The sequence below is a fragment of the Mustelus asterias genome, chromosome 18 (genome assembly GCF_964213995.1).
Source record: "Mustelus asterias chromosome 18, sMusAst1.hap1.1, whole genome shotgun sequence".
Classification (NCBI taxonomy): domain Eukaryota; kingdom Metazoa; phylum Chordata; class Chondrichthyes; order Carcharhiniformes; family Triakidae; genus Mustelus; species Mustelus asterias.
The window spans coordinates 46,734,183-46,758,389 of NC_135818.1; the positions used below are offsets into that span (position 1 = coordinate 46,734,183).

The 24,207-nt window shown below is 41.8% G+C and overlaps 1 protein-coding gene across 1 annotated transcript in view; it reads right to left on the bottom strand.

The window, feature by feature from the left end:
* The window catches only part of kiaa0586 (KIAA0586 ortholog), a 547,244-nt gene that overhangs the window by 203,751 nt on the left and 319,286 nt on the right, over positions 1-24,207 (bottom strand). Inside the window, exon 18 of the mRNA XM_078233832.1 lies at positions 4,936-5,123. Within this exon, the coding sequence (XP_078089958.1) occupies positions 4,936-5,123 (188 nt within the window). The remainder of the gene's footprint in view (positions 1-4,935; positions 5,124-24,207) is intronic.

The following is a 24,207-nucleotide window of genomic DNA, read 5'->3' on the forward strand; positions in this document are numbered from 1 at the left end:
TTTTTTTCATTCTTATAATTAATCGTCTGCAAAAGCAAATTTCTGATTTCACAAATAAGGTCTTTCTTGAATGTGTGTTCCAGGTTATGAGAATTACTGAAAGTTTTGTTATATTGAAAATTAAGTTAAATAAACCATTGTGATTGATCTTTGTTATTTGACTTGGTTTCCACATATTTTGTTTCATTTTTTGGTTCCTAGGGCAGCACAATGGCAGTGTGGTTAGCACGGTGGCAGTGTGGTTAGCACAGCTGCCTCACAGCGCCAGGGACCTGGGTTCGATGCCAACCTTGGGTGTCTGTCTGTATGGAGTTTGCATATTCTCCCTATGTGTCTACATGGGCTTCCTCCGGGTGCTCTAGTTTCCTCCCAGATTATGCTGGTTAGGTGAATTGGCCATGCTAAATTGCCCCTTCGTGTCTAAAGTGTGTACCTACAATATATGGTCTGCTGGAGTGCATTTGTTTACCAGTTGGAAAAGTCCAGAATTACCATTGAATCATAACTCTCTCTAAACCACTAACTGACTATTGCAGATTTAAACAACAAAACTGTTTTTCTTTTATCTGTGTTTAGGATGTGGGCAACACTGGCAATGTAGTATTTATTGCCCATCCCTAGTTGCCTAAAGGCACTGAGAGCCAACCACATAATGAGTGACTGGAGTCAGATGTAGACCAGACAAGGTTGATGTGGCAAGCTCCCTTTTGTAGCTTCCATGGTCTTATATGGTGCGCGCCCACAATTATAGATAGAATTAAAAAGAATATCCAGCACACAAAATAGCCATTCAGCCCAACCACTCCAAGCCAGTATTTATATTCTACTCAAACCTCTCTCATCCTTCCTCATCTAGCTTTATCAACATAATCATCTATGCCTTCTCCCTTACATGATTACATAGTTTCTCCTTAAACGCACAAGTAAGGATAGTCCCTGGAGGGAGATGGACATGTCTGGGCATCTCCCTGGCAGTGCCAAGGGGTAGTTCCAGGGAGAAGGGGGCTTCAGTTGCAGAGGTCCATGTGGGAGAGCCTCTGTGTGGGTGCTGTTCCCTGGGTGGGGGTGGCGGGGAGGTGGAGGCATGTGCCTGAGGTGACCCGTCTCCATTGGAGAGATTTGTTTTTTCATTTTTCTAAGCTCTGAGCACCCTTTGAAAATGGTGTTCCGATCGCTGTAGTATATCGACATTGCCCCACTCTGTCAATGTAATGGAGTGAAACACGCATCTGGCATTTTTGAGCTAAGAGCTGGAAAATATGGCCAGAATCCCAGTGCTTGCCAGCAGCACACTAGTTTTCTCACTTGGTCCAGCGCTTCAAAAAAAAAGGAAACTTCACCCATTATATTTCCTATCAATGGAGCTAAGCTGACTGGCCTATCATTCCTGGACATGTTTTATCCTCCTTCTCAAAATATAGATACAGTATGTTAGTTATTTAATATTGCACGTTTATTTTAAACATGATGCATCCTATGAATTTTTTTTTAAATGCTGTCTTCGGCTGTCCATATAGCTAGTGCGCATCTCTTTCCTGACTCCTCAATTTTTCCATGTTTTTATTAACCCAAACATCTCATTAGTGTTTAGCTTATTCTTGTTTTTTAGCAGAATATATTTTTCCTGAACTCTGTCGAACACCATTTTTACATCATCGTCTAGCAAAGTTATTGGCCATTTATTTTTCCCGCAATCTATTCACAGTCCCTTTAACATAAAAACAGATTAAAAGGTAAAACAGTAGATAAGCACTTGTAAATCTTTGTAGATATTTCATAACTGTCAATGAAGACATATTCTATCAAGAAAGAAAATCTCTCTGAGAAGGATGAATCATCTGTGGCTAACTAAGGAAGTTAAGGATGGTATAAAGTTGAAAGAAAAGATGTACAATGTTGCAGAGTTTAATGGTAGGGCAGAATTGGGAAATTTTAGAAACCAGCAAAAGGATGGTGAAAAAAGAGGGTGAATTAGCAAGTAAATAAAAACAGATTATAAGAACCCTTACACGTATGTAAAAAAAGGAAGTAGGTAGAAGAACTAAATTTTGGGCCCTTGGAGGATGATGGAGACTTTGAACAAGTAACTTGTATTTGTTTTCGCAGCAGAAAGACACTCACAGCATCCCAATAACAGTAGAATATCAAGGAGCAAAGGAAGGGAGCAACTTAAAATAATCACAATCACTGGGGAAAAACTAAGGGGGCTAAGGACTGACAAGTACCTTCAATGTGAAGGCCTGCATACTACAGTCTTAAAGGAAGTGGCTGCAGGGATAGTGGACACATCGATTGTAATCTTCCAAAATCCTCTAGATTCTGAAAAGGTCCCAGTGAATTGGAAAACCACAAATGCAACTCCCCTCTACAAGAGAGGAGGGAGAAAGAAATCAGGAAACAGTAGTTTACTTAAGTTAATATCTGTCACTGGGGAAATGCTGGAATCCATTACCAAGGAATTCGTAGCAGGACATTTTAAAATTTAAAATACAGTCAAGCAGAGCCAACAAAAAGTGAATTCTGTTTTGATAAATTTATGAGTTTGTTGAGAATGCAACAAGCAGGGTGGATAAAGGAGAACCAGTAGATGTAGTGTATTTGGATTTTCAAAGGGCATTTGATAAGGTGCCACATGAAAGATTATTACACAAGATTTGTGCTCATAGTATTGGGCGTACTATAGTAACATGGCTAGAGGATTGGTTAACTAACAGGAAACAGAGAGTCAGGATAAATGGGTAATTTTATGGTTTACAAACTCTAATTTGTGCAGTGGCACAGGAATCACTGCTGGGGCCTTAATAATTTACAATCTCCTGCCGCTCAGGAGGTTAGTAGCTTATGCTGGAGAGCGCAGGGTGTGAGTATCTATCCACAAAATTATTGCCTGAAGAAATTTCAAATCTCCATCAGATTGTCCATGGGGAAGCACTGAAGGGAAATTGGGCCCTCCTTCATAAGGGGAAAGGGAGGGAATTAAGTGGCTCAGAGCTGCTCCGAGTAGCTGGCTACAGTTTGACATGACATTAGACACACAGAGAAGGCTGCCGAGCATCCACTCCTTTGATGATTGATCCATGTGGAGAGAAAATGAAAGAAGGGAAATAACTTAAGGTCCATTTAAGGAAATGTACAGAAATAAAGAAAGTTTGTTGTTTAGTCAGAGAATAAGGTGAATAAACACATTTGCAGCTCTTTTACATTCACATGGACAAGTTACAGCCATCCTGTAAAAGTTAACATCTGTGGAAGATGAAACACCAGAAGGGAAGCCATGAAAGCCCATGTGATGTGCATTGGTTCAAATATTCCCAAATCCTTGTTTATGTTTCCATATATAAACAGCTTCATGAACATGAGTAGCACCATCATTCATCACTACCTAATTACAAGTTCATGAAATTAAAAAAATTCAGACACAAAGCTAATTAATAATTAAATTCAGACACAAAGCTAATTATCCAATTCAGTACTTCTCAACGTCACTGATTTAGTGTAACATACTAAGCCACGTGACAAAAGAAAAAGTCTTCAGTAAAAAGGAAGTCAGGATAGATGAGTACCAATGCTTTTTCAAGTCCTACTGACATATGGGGGAAAATTATGACCCGCAGGAATGGGTGAGTTGGGGGCAGGTACAAAGTAAAAATTTTAAAGATCTCAGTTCTGACCACAACCCGCCAACTTCCAATTTAATGGAAGGTGAAGGGGTCAGGCAGGTAAGCCATTCTCAGTAGACAAGATGGGTTCAATAAAAGATTTTAATTAGGCTCCTTGAATCCATTTTAACAAGATTTTTATTTTTAACCATTTGAGGTTGTGTTTCCTGGGACATGGGCAATGTAACTGGTAAAAGGAACTGGGAAGGGCTGAATACCTGATGTAAATACACTTATGGCGTCAAAATTTGCAGATGGCACCAAATTAGGCGAGTACTTAATACAGAGGAAGACTATGACAAAATATAGGAATACATTGCAGAATGGGCATGAGATGGACAGACAGTTTACAAGTATTAAAAATTGTAAGGTGATACATTTTGGTAGGAATAATCAGGTGGTCATAGACTCCTTGAAAAATAAGCAGCCAAATGGGCTAGAGCAGTGGTTCCCAACCAGTATGCCGTGAAGATCCACCAAGTGTACTGTGAAAAGTTATTCAAAATTCATGCAATTAAACTTAAACTGACCTTTGCCCTCAGCTCTATGGTTGGCAACTATAAGACCCGATGAATCTTAGGTCTCCCGCAAATGTGCCAGCTGGGAAAGAGCCGCACATGCGCGGTTTAAATTTTTACAAAATTGGTTAGGGCCATGTGCATGACTAATGGACTTGGAGCTGAGGACAAAGGCCCCATGCACCTGCGCAGTGAAAACTCAAAAAGGACGCAAAAACTCTGGGAGAAGCGAGAGAGACAGGGAGAGGTTAAAAAAGGCAAGAGGACAGAGATGTTAAAAACAAAGTTCTCAGTAAGGGAAGAAAATAGGAGGTGTGGCTCAAACGGTTTTTTATAGAATAGAGATGTGCCATGACATATAAAAGGTTGGGAACCACTGGGTTAGAGGAGTGGAGGGATCGGGGGGTACAGATACCACAAATCCCTTAAAGTTGCAGCACAGCTCAATAAGGCCATAAAGAAACAAACAAAGAATTGGGGTTCATTTCTAGAAGGATATAATTTGTAAAGTTGATATTCTGTTAAACTTGTATACAATTTTGGTTGGAACACGTGGGTACTGTGAACAGTTCTGGTCTCTGAACAGATCTTTGACTCGCGCCCACTCCCGATCTCCCACTCCCTGAATCGAGCTCACACATTGCACCATATATCCCTCAATTTCCTCCTTTCTCGCCCTGTGATTAATTTCAGCAGTGCATCCTGCAGGGTTTCCCATTAGGTGAGTTAATCAATCTCCATCTCGAATAGCACCATACCTGTACTGTTAGCTTGACTGGGTCCCTCTTTTCAGATTTCATGTGTACAACTGCTACGTTGGGCTTTTTCACCTGAGGCTGTGGTTTTGGAGGAGATGGAAAAACTGAGGTTGGTACAGTGATAGGATGTGCACTTTCGATAATCAAACCTGCAGTTTGTGGAACAGCACCATCAATCCGTGGCTCACCTAGAAATGCAAAGGAAAATTTATCGAAATGGATGACAAGGAAACGCCTATTCTGATGGGTTTGGATACCAAGTTGTACTCCTAAAATGGTCATTAAGCTCACAGGTAACAGTACCAGGAAATATTTAGTCAGGACACCAAAAATCAAACTATCACAATTTAGGATGGAGCTCTACTATAGCCAGTCCGAGACAATCTCTTGGAGGTTTCGTATTGCTTTGCTTTAGTACATCTCAATATCAGATTAGAAATTAATGTGTGAACTTACTGCCACGTTACTTTAACAAATCTCTTTTACATTAACATGAAGATAATTGTCTGAATGCTCCTCAGATCCAAAACAAGAATCTCTATATTATTACCCAGTGATAATATAGCAGCTTCTGTGTCAAAGAAAATCACTTTTTAAAATGGGAAAGCTTTAAAACTAAACTGATAGCTAGTGCAATATACTCTGGGAAGCTGTCAGTGCCTACATATTCGTGCCGAGTGCCTACTTTAAATTTAAAATATAAAGCAGCCTACTAAATCACACAGGACTGACCCATATTTGCGCTGAGAAAGTGATTTTTGGCTGTGTAACACGAAGAAGACTAATCATGAGGCTTAGCTTCACTGGACAAGAGAGATGGGGAAAAGTCAGCAGGGATTCCTATTTACTAAGCAATGACATGTCAGAAAATGCACATTGTAGTTATTGGACAAATCCAAATGACTCAATACTACACAATGCATTTAGTCATGGATGAGAATAGAAATTCAATCTCAATGAACAAAACAAAAAAATTCTGATGTGCTTTGCTGAATATAATTAGTGATAAACATTGACTTATTTGGCTATTTACACAATAATGTGCTGGAAAATCTTCATCTAGGAATAATTTTAACTTTTATCATCGAATATAAATGGGCGATAGCAAATTTGCAGATTGTTTTACACCTCATCTGGTTTCTAGAAAAAGTTAAAATTACCACTTAAATGATTTTAGACATTAGGAATGTTATGAATTGCGTTATATGTAAAGGCTGGAAAGAACCATGCATATAACAACACTCACACAATAAGGAACACTTACTATAGAGAATAGAAAATTGAAACTCATAATATTAACTTCTACCTAATCAAGAATCTGCTTATGCCAGGGGCTCAACAAAAGCAATTTGGCTGCATGCTACTGGAACTATTTTCAATCAAATCATCTAAATCATATTCAGATATTCGAACAGATATTGTGTACAGATATGGATTGAAAATACATATATTAGGTTATGATATTTTTTGGCTGGACAGATGAGGTGAGAAAGGAGAAAGGTGATAATGCTGATGGGCAGAGTCCATGTTATTGAAAGGAATGATGAAAGGCACTGTGGCACAGTGGTTAGCACTGCTGCCTCTCAGCGCCAGGGACCCGGGTTCAATTCTGGCCTTGGGTCACTGTCTGTGTAGAGTTTGTTCATTCTCACTGTGTCTGTGTGGGCTTCCTCCAGATGCTCCGGTTTCCTCCCACAGTCCAAAGATGTGCGGGTTAGGTTAATTGGCCATGATAAATTGGCCCTTAGTGTCAGGGTAAATACGTGAGGTTACAGGAATAGGGCCTGGGAGGGGTTGTTATCGGAGCAGACACGATGGATCGAATGGCGTCTTTCTGCACTGCAGGGATTCTAATAATATACATTCCATAAGTGGTTTAGGCAGTGTCAATAAGGTTACAGGTCAAAAATAAAGCGATTATTACATTAGTGGGACTGGATGACAGGCTCCATATTATGAGGGAAATGGAAGAGGAAATCTGTACATAGATCGGGGAAATGAGTGGGAATAACAAAATTACTATTGTAGAAATTTTTAATTGCTCTATCATTGATTGGGACAGGGAGGAAGCAAATGGATAAAATGGAATGGAATTCTTAGTGTGTACAAGGCTATTTTATCATTCTCACATACCTACAGAGGGAAAAATGTTACCAAGTCAAGTTTTGCATGATTAACTCTATCAAGCCGAGGAAATTGAGGGCTGAATTTTAACATTTGGGTCCCATGCTGTGGGAGTGGGTGGCAGTGGGTCGGGAACATCAAGTTAAAGGAGTGGTTTTTGCTGTAACTTTTTAACTGAACCACAGCATTAACATTCCGCTTCCGAGTATTTCACTTCATTCGAATGACTAGGGATGTTGATGACCTGCACTTGTCTACTGGAACTTCACTATTTAAAGCAACTCTGTGAGCATCAGAATAGATTCATCGTGCAACTGTCAAGATAGAACCAGGTACTCACGTGATGGTAAAGAATGATAATGTAGTTGATGTGATATATATGGCATGGAATCTTACCAAAAAATGATAAAATGTTACGGTCTGACTGAAAACTGACATATTTGAGAAATAGGCCAACTTTCTCTCCAGATATCATGGTACAAAAAAAAACAGGGGGACCGTGTTTCAAACCCTGGCTGCACTGAGATCGGGTGCCACTTTTAAATGGCGACCACAGCTTGCATGCCCATTCCCCCAACTCCACAAATAAATGAGTCCGCACACCTAAAGCTCCCCATAGCGCCCATCCTTGGCAATGCCCCAGGGTACTGCCTGGCCATGTTCCCCCCCTCCCCGGGACTATAGTCACCTTTGTAGCCCCGGGGCTATACTCACCTTTGTATCCCCGGGGGATTCCCATGACAGGTTTACACCTGGGTGAATAGCCAAATAAGTCAATGTTTATCACTGGTGTAAACTTCTCTGAAATGACGTCACGTAGGCAAGGTTCGAAAATTTAACAAAGGGGAAATATATGGCGAGGGGGGTGTATAATAATATTAAAATTTATTTAAATTTATTAAAATCAGGTTGTCACCCATTATGGACGTGAACCTGAGTACATCACCGGCAAAAGGCAGCAAAAATTAGAAATTGCGATCCCGTGGACAGAAAGCGCAGGCTCAAGATCACCACCATGGACTTCCAAAGCAATTTGGTAAAGTGTCACATGAAATGCTTATTGCCAAAGCTGATATCCAAGGAATTAAAGGGACAGTGGCAGTATTGATACAAAGTTGGCTGAGCGACAGGAAACAAGAGTAGTGGTGAACAGTTCTTCGGACTGGAGGAAGGTACACAGCGGTGTTCTCCAGGGGTCAGCATTCGGACCACTACTTTTCTTGACATATATTAATCACAGACTTGGGTGTGCAGGTCACATCTTCAGAACTTGCAGAATACATAAAACTTGAAAGCACTGTGAGGATGTTAGACATCAAAGAGGATTGTGGAATAAGTGGAAACATGCCGAAAAATGTGAAATTATACACATTTGATAGGAAAAGAGGCAACATTAAATAAAGGGTGTATTTAAAAGGAGGTGCAGTGACAGAGACATTTGGGGGTATATGTGCACAAGTTGTTGAAAAATAAAGTGTTTAAAAATGCATATGGGATCCTGGGCTTTATTAATCGAAACGTAGATGACAAAAGCAAGGAACTCAAAAAATCTTTACAAAATACAGGTTCACACTCGTGCAGCAAATTCAGGGCACTGCACTTTAGGAAAGAGGTGAAGGTTTTAGAGATGGTGCAGAGCAGAGTTATGAGAATGATCCCAGGAATGAGGGACAACAGCTATGAGGATAAACTGTGAAGCTGCAGTTATTCTCCTTAGAGAAGGAAAGATTGAGAAGAGATTTGATAGAGGTGTTCAAAGTCATGAGAGGCTGAGACAGAGTATCTAGTTTCTCAAATGCTTATGTTTCTAGAATGTGTCTTCAATTTAGAGGAAGATGGAGCAATGATGGGGGCCATGTGACCTGTTCTAATCCTCTGTGGCTTAGTTGTTAAAAGTGGGCCTAAGTTGAGTTTTACTGGAAAGAAGGTGCATGATATTCACACCTGTAAACAATGACCAGAGTGGCAGTGCTGACCATGGAGAGACTATTAGTGTCCAAGTCCCAGGGAACTGTTAGGAATATTAGGTTCTATAAGTGATTATACTTTAATATCTCTACTGAATTCCAAGACAGAATGGAGTTGGGAAAGCTAATTGGTACTTCTACCTGGATTCAAAGCCTATGTGATTCGCATTGCAGTGGAGCTGGGCATTGAGAGGGGAAGAGTCCTTGAGAAGCCATTGCAGAATTGGGTAGCAGATTTTCCTAAAAATCACTGAACCTGATAGTATCAAAAATCTGAGAGACACATAGAGATGGAGGCAGAAAGTCTCTATTGTTCATCACTCAAAATGTAGATGGGAGCTCATGCTCAGATTAAAGAGACTAAACTTGTGAGGGTTTAAACAAAGCTGAAAGATTCACCTCACTTTGGCTAGAGGAACAAGCCTCCTGAGTAGTCCTCACTGTGAAAGTTAGTTCGGGATTAGAAATTATCCGATTGAAAAGGGAAAAGGAGCTAAGAATCACTTTGGACTCTTCTTTCGTGTAAAATGAAGTGTCCACTTAAGGGATAGAGTAAAGTATAACCTTAGAAATTGGTTGTTTTTAATATTAAATGGAGGATTTGTTCTGTAGTTCAGAGTACAAGTTGCCTATTGAAATAATGTTTCGTCAATATTACCTTTAGCTTGTATGTTACAGTAAAAGTTTTAAAACTTGAAATCTTGTTATGTGGTCCTTTCAGTCATTTCCAGCCAAAGTTCGATTTATTTTTTAAAAATGTAGAACCCTACAGGGATCACAATAATAGAGAAATTGCTCTCTTTGGTGGAGGGGTTGAGAAGCAAAGGACACAAATTTAAGGTGATTGACAAAAAAAATTAAAGGTATGAGAAAACACTATTGTGACTGTTAGAATCTGGAATGCACTGAGGTTTTAGAGTTCTGCAGCAAGTCATACTCATTTGTCACCCTATTGCCACCACAGTGATCAGTGCTGGGGTCTCAGCTCTTCACAGTAATGGCTTGGATAAAGGGGTGAAGTGTATTAGACTAAGAAAGGAGGGGCTTCAGAGATTTGCCAGGTTGCATGTTGAAAAACTGTTTCCACTAGTGGTGTCTGGGTGAGAAGAGGAAAGCTGAGTGGGAGGATGCTCATGCAATATGTCAACAGTGGCTTTGAATCCCAGTTTCTCCAGAGGCTCTTTTGTCACCAGCTGCCTTTCCATTCTGCATTCCAGGTATTGGTTTGATTGCTCTCTGCACAGATCACTATAAAATGTCAGTAAGGTAATAAATGGAACACTCCATACTGTTCTAGGTTCCACACTACAGAAAGTATATTCAGTCAATAGAGGGTCATAATGAAGATTCACGAGGATGCTGTCAGGAATGAGGAAATATGAAAATGCATCTAAATTGTAATTGTTTTCTTTAGAAGAGAGGAGATTATCGGGTTATTTGAGAGAGGTACTTAAATTTGTGAAAGGATAGGACAGGGTAGATAAAATAGATTGTTTTTAGTTGTTGAGAGGTAGAACACAAGGTGACACAGATGTAATATTGTATATGAAAGAGATTTAGGATAGAGAGTAGGAAAATAAATATTTTTAAGGAAAACTGTAATGCTGTGGAATGCATTACTGGAGTTAGTGAAGCAGAGATCATGTCAATATTAAGAATAAAGTCAATAAGTTGTTGAAGGAGAAGGGGTTAGAATGGGAGCATGATGGGGACAAGGGATCAGGGCTAATGTGTGGAGGAAACATACCTACATGAAGTAGCAGATTGAACGGGCTCATTTGGTGTTAGAAATTTTGTGCAAGTCAATAACTGAGTCCCTACATCCTTGAGCCTTTTAATTTGAAAACCTCATTCATATCCTTCATTCTTTTGTTCTCTAATGAAAAGAAACCAGATATTTTGAGCCTGTTCTCATATGAAAGTGGGGAAACCTAAATTATGATGTATAAATGTGAATGCTCGGAGAATCAACAATAAGATGCTGGAACTGGAGACAGCAGCAGCAACAAGGAACTACTGTGCATGAGACTATCAGAAAATTGACCCACCCCAGAGGATGGGAATTAATGTATTCGTGCATATCAAATGATCAGAAAAGATGCAAGAGAATAGGAGGTGGTGTAGCCATACGTGACACCTGGTAGGCAAAAGAAGTTATTCAAGTGTGAAGCAAAAACAAATACACAATAGCTCCATGTTGACATCTCTAACATGAACAACCAACCCAGGGTCATGCTCTAGTTCTCCATTTCAGCAGTAAAAAGGTAGCTTACTCTGTGAAATAGTTGGAAAGGGAACTAGAAAAATAATTTTCAAGGGAGATTTAAATCAAGCTGATATAAATTGAGAAAAGTCAAACTGTCGAGAGTCAGACCTGGTCATTTAAAGACAGGACCTGCTTCATGGTTCAGACATAATAGAAGTCACTAGTGGTATTGCGCATCTCAACCTGGTTTTCAATTGACCCAAATTGCAAAAGGTGGAAGTCACGGCATTCTAGTGGACAGCACTTCACTGTACCGCAAGCCCACGGATAGCCTCACGATGCTCCGCTTCTCCAGCTTCCACCCAAAACACGTTAAAGAAGCCATCCCCTATGGACAAGCCCTCCGTATACACAGGATCTTCTCAGATGAGGAGGATCGCAACAGACACCTCCAGACGCTGAAAGATGCCCTCATAAGAACAGGATATGGCGCTCGACTCATCGATCGACAGTTCCAACCCGCCACAGCGAAAAACCGCACCAACCTCCTCAGAAGACAAACACGGGAGATGGCGGACAGAGTACCCTTCGTCGTCCAGTACTTCCCCGGAGCGGAGAAGCTACAACATCTTCTCTGGAGCCTTCAACATGTCATTGATGAAGACGAACATCTCGCCAAGGCCATCCCCACACCCCCACTTCTTGCCTTCAAACAACCACACAACCTCAAACAGACCATTGTCCGCAGAAACTACCCAGCCTTCAGGAGCACAGTGGCCAAGACACCACACAACCCTGCCACAGCAACCTCTGCAAGACGTGCCGGATCATCGACACGGATGCTATCATCTCACGTGAGAACACCATCCACTAGGTACACGGTACATACTCCTGCAACTCGGCCAACATTGTCTACCTGATACGCTGCAGGAAAGGATGTCCCGAGGCATGGTACATTGGGGAGACCATGCAGATGCTACAACAACGGGTGAATGAACACCGCTCGACAATCACCAGGCAAGAGTGTTCTCTTCCTGTTGGGGAACACTTCAGCGGTCACGGGCATTCGGCCTCTGATCTTCGGGTAAGCGTTCTCCAAGGCGGCCTTCATGACACACGACAGCGCAGAGTCGCTGAGCAGAGACTGATAGCCAAGTTCCGCACACATGAGGACAGCCTCAACCGGGATCTTGGGTTCATTTCACACTATCTGTAACCCCCATGACTTGCTTGGGCTTGCAAAATCTCACTAACGTGTCTGGAGACAATACACATCTCTTTAATCTATGCTTAATGCTCTCTCCACTCACATTGTCTGTACCTTTGAGACTTGATTACATGTAAAGACTCGCATTCCAACCATTATTTTGTAAATTCAGTTTGTGTCTTTATATGCCCTGTTTGCCTGGTATGTTGCCTGGTATGGAGGGTCTTAGCTATGAGGAGAGATTGGGTAGACTGGGGTTGTTCTCCTTGGAAAGACGGAGAATGAGGGGAGATCTAATAGAGGTATACAAGATTATGAAGGGTATAGATAGGGTGAACAGTGGGACGCTTTTTCCCAGGTCGGAGGTGACGATCACAAGCTCAAGCTGAGAGGGGCGAAGTATAACTCGGACATCAGAGGGACGTTTTTTACACAGAGGGTGGTGGGGGCCTGGAATGCGCTGCCAAGTAGGGTGGTGGAGGCAGGCACGCTGACATCGTTTAAGACTTACCTGGATAGTCACATGAGCAGCCTGGGAATGGAGGGATACAAACGATTGGTCTAGTTGGACCAAGGAGCGGCACAGGCTTGGAGGGCCGAAGGGCCTGTTTCCTGTGCTGTACTGTTCTTTGTTCTTTGTTGTTTGTTTGTGAACAGAACTCCCACTCACCTGACGAAGGAGCAGCAAGTGCTCCGAAAGCTAGTGGCTTTTAACCTGGTGTTGTGAGACTTCTTACTGTGTTTACCCCAGTCCAATGCCGGCATCTCCACATCAATGAGGAGTTGCAGAGAGCGTGACAGTAGCTGCACCAGTTTTGTCTAAAAATGAGGTGCCAACCCAGTGACACTGTAAGACAGGACTGGCTATACTCATGCAAAAAAACAAAAGCCTTGAGAGAGACAGAGTTAACTGATCCCACCTTCAAGCAATCAGATCATGCTCTGTAGTCCTGCCACATCCAGTCTCAAATGGTAGTGGATAATTAAAGATAAGGTGGCTAAGTGGTAATGTTGCTGGGCTAGTAATCCAGAGGCCTGGGTTAATGTTCGAGAGTCATGGGTTCAAATCCTACCACAGCAGCTAGTGGAATTCAAATTCAATGAATAATCTGGAATTGAAAAGGTAGTCTCAGTAATGGTGACCATTTAACCATTGTCGATTGTTGGAAAAACACATCTGGTTCACTAATGTCCTTTAGGGAAGGAAATATGCCACCCTTGCCGAATATGGCCTACACCTGACTCCAGACCCACAGCAATGTGGTTGACTCTTAACTGCCCACTCAATTCAAGGGTAAGTAGGGATGGGCATCAAATTCTGGCCCAGCCAGCGATGCCCACTCTCATGAAAGAATAAATAAATTAATTTAAACAACCAACCAGAGCAGAAAGTTCCACAAACATCCCATCCTCGCGTCAGTGCAAAAGACAAGGCTGAAACATTTGCAAACATCTTCAGCCATAAGTGTCAAGTGGATGGCCTTCTTCTGAGGTCCCCAGTATTACAAATGCCATCTTCAGAGAATTCAATTCACTCCACACGATATCAAGAAATGGCTGAAGACATTGGATACCACAAACATGAGCCTTTTTTTTCATAGAACCCCACAGTGCAGAAGTAGGCCATTCAGCCCATCGAGTCTGCACCAACCACAAACCCACCCAGCCCCTATCCCCGTAGCCCCACGTATTTACCCTGCTAGTCCCCCTGACACTAAGGGGCAATTTACCATGGCCAATCAACCCAACCCGCACATCTTTGGACTGTGGGAGGAAACCGGAGCACCTGGTGGAAAGCCACGCAGACACGTGGAGAATGTACAAACTCCACACAGACAGTGACCCAAGCTGGGAATCGAACCTGGGTCCCTGGCATTGTGAGGCAGCAGTGCTAACCATTGTGGGCGGCACGGTGGCACAGTGGTTAGCATTGCTGCTTCACAGCTCCATGGACCTAGGTTCGATTCCCGGCTTGGGTCACTGTCTGTGTGGAGTTTGCACATTCTCCTCGTGTCTGCGTGGGTTTCCTCCGGGTGCTCCGGTTTCCTCCCACAGGCCAAAGATGTGCGGGTTAGGTTGATTGGCCATGCTCAAAATTGCCCTTAGTGTCCCGAGATGCATAGGTTAGAGGGATTCGTGGGTAAATCTGTAGGGATATGGGGGTAGGGCCTGGGTGGGATTGTGGTCGGTGCAGACTCGATGGGCCAAATGGCCTCTTTCTGTACTGTAGGGTTTCTATGATTCTATGATTGTGCTTGTGTCACCAGGATGAAACTGAGAAGGTGCTACAGCAGAGTTATTTTACCGGTCACCCTGCCAATAAAATAGTATTCAAGATTGGTCATGGTCCCAAAGCCAAATGGCTCTCTAAGAATGGGATGTAAGCATTACTGGCAAGACCAGTGTTTGCTGCCTATTCCTAATCCCACCTGTGGGTGTACCTATATCATATGGACTTCAGAAAAGGCAGCTCACTACCACTTTCGCAAAAGCAATAAGGGATTAGAAATTGGTCTATACTGTTGTATGGGTGTCATGGTCTGAAACTGCAATCTTCCTGAGTCCACTGCCACAGAGTTACGTAGCATATGAATTTTGGACAGCTGTCTCATGATTCCAACATTAGTCTGATTGGGCCCTGTGTTGCTGGCAGCCTGAGCACCATGCGAGGACTAAGCTTCGTTTCCAGAACACACAGTGCAGACAGCCTGCTCTTCTTAAAGGCAGTCTACTCCTCCTATCACAAAAGGCTACTATACAGGTACAACAAGTAATTAGGAAAGTTAATAGAACATTATTGTTTATTGTGAGGGGAATTGATTATAAAAGTAAGGAATTTATGCTTCAATTGAACAGGAGTGACCACATCTGGAGTACTTTGGACAGTATGGTCTCCTTATTTAAGGAAAGATGTAAATGTGTTTGAAGCAATGCAGAGAATGTTTACTAGACTAAATACCAGAACCGGGCAGGTTGTCTTGTGAGTAAAGGTTGGAGAGTTTTGGTTTGTATCCACTAGAAGAGTAAGATGTGACAGCATGGATTTAGAAAGGACATTTCTTCTCGCGGAGAATTTAGAACTAGGAGTCACTGTCACAAATAGACAAAAATCTGGCCTATACACTGTCAGGGTGCAGTAAGGTTGAGAGAGAGAGAGAGAGACACATTGGCTGTTAAACAGTTTGTGATGTCCTGATGCCATGAAAGGTGCTATATAAACGTGTTATTCCTTCTATTTTTCTTCTTCTCTTCCTCTCACCTTAATGCTTTCTTAAATTACTCGAGAAATTAATTCTAACACCCATTAAAGCTACAACTGGTTTGTAATCAGTATAGTTTGTCATCTCTCACTTTCTCTTTCACTGTCACTGGCACCAACACCTTCGCAGTTTAGCAAAAAAAACATTGACACAAATTCTACCTGAATCAAACTTTTGAAATTTCTCCTCTTGTTCTTCAAATACTTTTGAAAAACAAATTGAGTGAATTCTTCTCTAATTTGGCTGGTTTAAATGCTGCTGGAGCCACTTCAGAAATCGTGGACACCGCACGTACTCAGACTGCAGAATCTGCTTTCCACTAAGTGTTTTGCTGAAGTTTGTCCATGCGTTGCCTATTGAGAGTTAGTTTGTACAGTGATGGCTAAAAATGCTGAAATTGGAAATGCACAGGAAATAACTCCTCATAGTGATTATCATATTTACATTGGGCTGTCTAGGTAGACAAGGATGTGATCTGTGGTGCTGCAGAGGAAATTGTACCATTTGGTGTTTTTCTGTCACGGCTGAGGATATATAGACTGAGAAGGAAGTGTTTGTTATGGTAGAACAATGTGGGACACAGAGGCTGCAAGATAAGGTGACTTGTTTATGTTACTATATGGTGTTTTGTCTAGAAATTTATGGCTATCTTGAACACAGCAATTACAGGTTGTACTGGTTGTGACACTTCTATTCAACCTTAAAATGCAAGGAGCAACGATAAAATTACAGAAAGTTACAGCCAAGACTTTCTGCCCAGCAAGTCTCCACATGAACTATTTAGTCTAACACCACTCTCACACATTGAAATAAAGATTTACAGCACAAAAGGAGGCTGTTTGGCCCTTCATCTCTGTACTAGCTGAGAGAGAGCTCTCCAGTCTAACCCCATCTTCCGGCTCTTGCTCCATAGCCCTGTCGGCCACACAGCTGAAGTGCAAGTGTTTTTTTTTTAAGACAATTAGGGTTTCTGCCTCTACCAGCTTTTTAGACATTGAGTTGCAGGCCTGCACTACCTTCTATGTGAGAAATTAACTCAACTCCCTTCTAATCCTTCCACCAATTACTTTAAATCTATACCCCCTGGTTATTGACCTCTTTGCTAATGAAAAAAGATCCTCCAATTTACTCTATCTAAGACCTTAATAGCTTGATGCTCCTCAATTAAATCTCCCCTCAGCTTCCTCTGTTCCAAAGAAAACAAGTCTAGCCTAACCAATCTTTCCTCACAGCTAAAATTCTCCAATGTTGGCAACATCCTCATAAATCTCTTCTGTTTCCTCTCTCATCTGATCACATCTTTCCTGTAATGCACTGACCAGAACTTTATGCAGTGCTGTAGTTACAGCCTAACTCACATTTTATATAGTTCTAGCATAGTCTCTAGGCTTTGGCCTATAAAGTACGTATCCCGTAAGCCTTCCCAACCACCTTATCTACCTGCCCTACTTTCAGGGATTCCTGCCCTACTTTCAGGGATACCTGCCCTACTTTCAGGAATTTGTAGACGTACATGCTTAAGGTTCCTCTACACTTTTCAGAATCCTACCACTTATTGTATATTCCCTTGACTTGTTTGTCCTCCCCAGACGCAGTACCCCTCATTCTCTGGACTGAATTCTATTTGGCACTTTTCTGTCCATCTGACCAGTCCAGTGAAACCTTTCTGCAGTTTCCAGCTTTCTTCTTCACTATCACTCACATGACTATTTTACATATCTGCAAATACGTTAATCATGTCCCTACATTTAAGTCTAAATCATTGATATGTGCCACAAGCAGCAAGGGACTCAGTACTGAGCCCTGCAGATCCCCACTGGAAACCATAATCCTGCCACTGAAACAAATTTAAATCCAACTTTCTGCTACCTTTGTTACATGCTGTGGAGATGCCGGCGTTGGACTGGGGTAAACACAGTAAGAAATGTCACAACACCAGGTTAAAGTCCAACAGGTTTATTTGGTAGCACAAGCCACTAGCTTTTTGAGCGCTGCTCCTTCATCGGGTAAGTGGGATTAATTCAAACCACCCTGATTTCTCCTCTTGCTACCCTTCCATTAACAGGAAAATGTTTCTGATTTCCCCCTTAAAAGTGGTGGCATATTTTCCCCAATATTTCAGTTTGGAGTGATCCAACTCTATTAATAATCCGACAGGAAACCCGAGATAAGGTAGGACAAGAGGGATGGTTTATTTTATACACACACAAAACATGGGAAAGTGTTTTGCAATGCCACCCATTTTGCATTCATAATAATAAGTCAAGGGAAATAAAGGCAAGACCATGATAAAAATATGAGTTATAGTTTCACCTGAGTTCAGAGTCCAATGGTGTATTCCTTCAGTAGTTAGCAAGCTGAAACTGTTGCAGCATGAAGTGTCTTCCTCAAGCGAGGTCTTTCACAATGGAAGAAGGCAAACAGAGATGATCTGGACGGGACACCTTGGATCCCGTGAGCTTTTAAGTTACTGATCAGTCTGCCATGTGGGACCTCGCCTAAAGCTTTTCTATCCATGTTGACATCTACTGCGCTACCCTCATCAACCTTCCTTGCTACTTCCTTAAAAAACTCAGTCAATTTAGTCCGACATGACCTTCCCTTAACAAATCCATGCTGACTGTTCCAGATTAATCCATGTCTTTCTAAATGAGGATTTATACCAGTCCCTTTTCAGTCATCATTCTGTTTAATATTCCTCTCTCAGAGTTTTTTGAGAACGCAACTAGCAGGGCGGCACGGTAGCACAGTGGTTAGCACTGCTGCTTCACAGCTCCAGGGTCCCAGGTTCGATTCCCGGCTCGGGTCACTGTCTGTGTGGAGTTTGCACATTCTCCTCGTGTCTGCGTGGGTTTCCTCCGGGTGCTCCGGTTTCCTCCCACAGTCCAAAGATGTGCGGGTTAGGTTGATTGGCCAGGTTGAAATTGCCCCTTAAAGTCCTGGGATGCGTAGGTTAGAGGGATTAGTGGTTAAATATGTGGGTGGGATTGAGGTCGGTGCAGACTCGATGGGCCGAATGGCCTCCTTCTGCACTGTAGGGTTTCTATGATTCTATGATTTCTATGATAAAGGGAACCAATACCTGTCGTATACTTGGACTTCTAAAAGGCTTTCGATATGGTGCCACACAAAAGGTGAGGCATGAATAGGGCTCATCGAGTTGGGGTTAATATATTACCATGGATAGAGGATTGGTTAGCAGATAGAAAACAGAAGTTGGGTATAACCAGGGCTTTTTCAAGTTGACAGGCAGTGATTAGTAGAATGCTGCAAGGGTCTCAGCCATTTACAGTCTGTATTAATATCTTAAATGAAGAAACAAAAAGTAATGTATCTCAATTTGCTGATGATACCAAGCTAGGTGGAAAGTAAGCTGTGGGGAGGATGCAGAGAGGCTGCAAAAAGATGTAAACAGGTTAAGTGAGTGGACAACAAAATGGCTGAGGGAGTATAACATAGGAAAGTATGAAATTATTTACTTTAGTCACAAGAATAGGAAAGCAGAATATTTTTCAAAAGGTGAGAAACTTCAAAGAAAATTGGATGTGCTTATACGAGGAACGCAGAAAGCTAGCATGCAGATGAGGCAAGCAATTAGGAAGGCAAATGGCATATTGGTCGTTATTGAAAGATACAAAAATAAAGAGGTCTTGCTACAGTTATGTGGAGTTTTTGTGGGACTGCACCTGGAATACTGTGTGCAGTTTTGGCATCCACATTTAAGAAAAGATATACTTGCATTGGAGGTGGTTCAGCAAAGGTTCACTAATTTGATCCCTGGTATGAGGGAATTTTCCGATGAAGTGATGCTGAGTAAATTGGGCTCATACTCTCTGGAGTTTACAAGGATGAGAGCCAATCTCATTGAAACCTACAACATTCTGCATTGCCTTGCTAATTCCTTGAAGAGATTCAGTCAATTTAATCATAGAGTCATAGAGTTTTACGTTGCAAAAAGAGGCACCTCCCCCCATTGTGTCTGAGCCAACCGTCACGTGCCTATCTAGTCTAACCCCATTTCTAGCACTTGGTCCATAGCCTTGTATGGTATGGTGTTTCAAGTGCTCATCTAAATGCTTCTTAAATGTGAGGACTTCAACCTATACCACTCTTTCAGGCCGTGAGTTCCAGATTCCCACCACCTCTGGGTGAAAACTTCTTTCCTTAAAGCCCCTTCCTTTAACCTATGCCCCCTGGTTATTGACCCCTCTACTAAGGGGAAAAGTTCCTTCCTACCTACCCTATCTATGTCCCTTGCTGAGGCTCAAAGGCACACTTGTGTGCTGGCCTCCCTGGTCTGTTGTTGGAATATTGCAGTCAGTCTTGGGTAATAGGCCTTAATTTTCCTTTCAATCATCTAAATTAGTTACCCAGTGCTTCTAGGTGGGTAGCTATTCCAGCCATATACTGGCTTCCAGCAAAATGGCTCAGGGGTGAAATGATGCTGGTACAACTGGCTGGTGGTGCAAACTTACTCACCTGTTGCTCTCACCCCCATATCGAGGCAAGAAAATGAACGTAGACAACAATCTTTGCTTTTACATCCTTCCTATGTGGAATATTCAAAACCTGCTTCAATGTGGATCACTGCAGACTAATTATGCTCTTGTGTAAGTTAATATTACCATTTATTACATTTTTGTGTTTCTTAATTTTTTGTAGCTTCTATGTCTCACACCATCCTTATGTGCATTCCTTAGCTCCCTCTGTTCCAAATTCTATTTTCACTTGCCTCAGTAACTTGGTACATGTGTCACAGGCACAGAGAACAAACAAAGGAAATTTTTGCATTTTTTTCAGCCACTGGTTTTATCTTGTGCATTTCCATAATCTTCAAATGACAGCAGAATGACACTTTACTGAAAGTTAACTTTGGCTTCAACTTCTAAATAAATTTAACAAACAGCAAAAGAGCAATTAAATAGTAGCAGTAGTACAGTGTAACATTTACAGTAATTCTTAAAGCTTAGCCAGCTCCTCGGGTAATGGAAAGTAATCGTTTGTGATCATCGCATTAAATAATGAAGTCAGATCCTTATATAACTGTTCTTTTGCACAGCAGCTGTCTGGGGAATAGAAAAACCTTTGTCTCTCCAAAGGTTTAAGATGAAAATTCTGCTTTGAGTAAAACAGATCAATAGATACAAAAGCAAAATACTGTGGAAGCTGGAAATCTGAAATGAGAACAAAAAAATGCTGGAAATCAGACAGCATCTGTGGAAAGAGAAATAAAGATAACTTTTCAGGTTGATGACCTTTCATCAGAACTGGCAAAAGTTAGAAATCAAAGAGTTTTCGGCAAGCGGTGAGGAAAAAGGGAGAACAGAAGGAAGATCTCCTTGTCCGGATGAAGTGTGGGTTGTGTCATTCAGAAGTGAAACCCTGGTCCCTGCACAAAATGAAGGCACGAGTCGCAGTCCAGGGCCGTCTCCTCTGTGCAATGGGTAACCCTCTGACCACAATGATTGTCTCGTCCCAAGGTCACTACCCACATAAGTAATGCCTCCACCTTGATGTTGACTGCAATTGCTGCAAGAGTATCGTGCCTAGTGTTGCTGGGTTTGTGATGTTAAGTATACATGTTTGAGGCGGGTCTGCCCTCCCTTCTTGTCTGCATTCTGGACAGATATAGGTAAATACTGAAGGGGAGAGGTGATGATGCAGACAATGGATCAACTACTTTTGAAGTCCAGCAGTGTTCCAGGAGGATCTGCTTGAGATGAGACTCTGCACAGAATTCATCTGAATGTTCCTGCTCGCTTTGGCCCAGTTAACCATACTACCCTCTTCCAATTCCTCGCCACTATTCTCAAAGGTACAGACAATGTGAGTGGAGAGAGTGGAGAGAGCTCTTTGAGACTTGATTAGCTGTAAAGACTCGCATTCCAACCATTATTTTGTAAATTGAGTTTGTGTCTTTATATGCCCTGTTTGTGAACAGAACTCCCACTCACCTGACGAAGGAGCAGCAAGCGCTCCAAAAGCCAGTGGCTTTTGCTACCAAATAAACCTGTTGGGCTTTAACTTGGTATTGTGAGACTTCTTACTGTGTTTACCCCAGTCCAACGCCGGGCATCTCCACATCATCTCTGGAGTACCCAGAGGATCTAACCTATTTCCCATCTCCATGCTGCACCTTGGTGACATCATCCAAAAACATTATGCCAGGTTTCACATGTCTGTGAACAACACTCAGCTCTATCTCACCACCACCTCTCTCAAGCTATCCACTGTTTCTAAATCTTCAGACTGCTTGTCCAACATGGAGGAAATTTCTGCTCATTTAGTACTCTAATTAAATGTTGAGAAGATGAAAGCCATTGTCTTCAATCCTTGCCACAAACTCTATTCCCTCGCCACTGATTCTGCCCCTCTCCCTAGGACCAGATCATAGCCTTATTTGATCCATGATGAGCTTCTGACCATATATCCGTGCTATCATCAAGACTGTTTACTTCCTCCTCCATAACACCACCTGTCCCCATCCCTGCCTCACTTGATCTGCTACTGTTCTCTCATCCGTGCATGTGTTTCTTGAACATCCCAATGCTGTGTTGGCCAGCTTCCCATTTTCCACCATCCATAAACTTGAGCTCATCACACACAATCTGCTGCCTGTATCCTAAGATGCACCAAGTTCCATTCACCCATCGCCCTAGCGCTCGCTGAGCTACTTTGGCTTCCAGTCCAGTAATTCCTCTGCTTTAAAATTTTCATCCTTCTTTTCTAATCTTCCACTGCCCTGTTTTCCTGCCCTAGCTCTGTAACCTCTTCCAGCTCTGAGATCCCTGCACTTGTCCAATTCTGTTTTGTCACACATTCCCAAATCTTATCTTTCCACCTTTGGTGGTCTTGCTTGCAGTTGCCTGGGTCACAAAAGCTGGAATTCACTCTCTAAACCTGTCCATCTCTCTCCTCAAAACCAACCTCTGACAATCTTTTGGCCCCTTTTTTAATACCTCCTTATATGGCACAGTGTTTGATAACACTTGTGTGAAGCAACTGCGGACATTAAAGACACTATAAAAATGCAAGCTGCTGTTGCTGTCTTTGTTACCACATCACTGGGGCAGTTAAAAGAAAAAAATGGAAGTCCGAATGTAGGTTAACACCCACAAATCTAAGATATATACTGGTGTTGACAGATGGGTTGCTTGTTGATGGGTTAGTGGATAAATGCACCATCCACAACACTGAGCCACACAGACAGCATTACATAACCCACAGGTTGCTAAATATAATGAGAAGTGCACAGTGCAGTCGTCATTTTTTTGTTGTGGAAAGCCAATCATGTGGTACCTTGGCACATATCTCACTCAGACAAATAAAGTGTAGAACTGCAGTGTATTTAAGGAGAGCCCTGTTGAGGCTGTGACCTCATTAAATATGCTGGTAAAATGCTGCTAGTTCCGGCTAATGCTGTGCCATTGAAGGTCACTCAGCTACCCTGCTGGCGAGCATCATTGAAGAGGCATTGAACTTTAGTCCTCGCATTAATAAGAAGGCTCCCTGTACATACACTCAAAATTTATAAAGGGCATTGGAAGCAAATGATGCTTTAAGTGAAGAATATTGGAGGAGGCACATTGAAATGCCAAATGAGATACTAATGGCAGATGTTTATGAGAAAGAAATTCTTGCATTATTAATTTATTTTGTACTTAAGAATTTTGTTGCAGATGAGTGCATAGCAAATTATACTGTTGGAGCTCAGTATCAACTAAAATCTTTGAAAAATAGACTATTTTTTTCAGTTTCCATAGTTCGTTTCATTTCCCTGAAGTAGAAGCTGGAGTAAAAATTCATATTCAGAAAATTCATTTTTGTCAGAACTCAAACTCCAGAACAAACTGCTGTTACATTTTTGCATGATATAATCTGCACTAAATGTGCAAACTAATTGTGGAGCTTTCAGCAAACACAACAATACATCTGCAGTTGTTGATTTATTCATAGCATACCAGTAGACCCTGAAAAGGAATTAAATTAGGCAATTCTGGATGATTACTTTTTTAACAAATCCACGGAGTAATGGGAGAAAGCAGAGAAGTGGGCTTAGTTGGGAAATAGGTGGAAACCAGGAGTGTTTAAAGGCAGCCCCTCAGAGGAGACTAAATTCAGTGAGGCAAGAAGGACCACCCACACGTGCTAAATATTTCTAAGTTGAAACATCTTTGATTTTCAAAAATCAGTTGCCTTTTGTAAAAAGGGTTGATCTGTACAGTACTCTTAGCTACCAGACTGGACAATTACCATTATTTTGTACATCAACTAATTTATCAGCATTTTACTTCTTTTGAGCAAGTGTTTATGTTTTCCTCGATCCGTGGCGCACTAATGTTTTTTGCCTTTTGGAATAGCCAAGACAGTATTTTGGACTGTTTTTCAGTGGATTCAAGTTTTAATTGGCATACCTATGGTACAATGCAAAAAGAAACAACCTTTGTAATCTTTGGAGTTTTAACATATGTATCCCTGTAATTGTGCAATATCCATTGTAGACCTTTC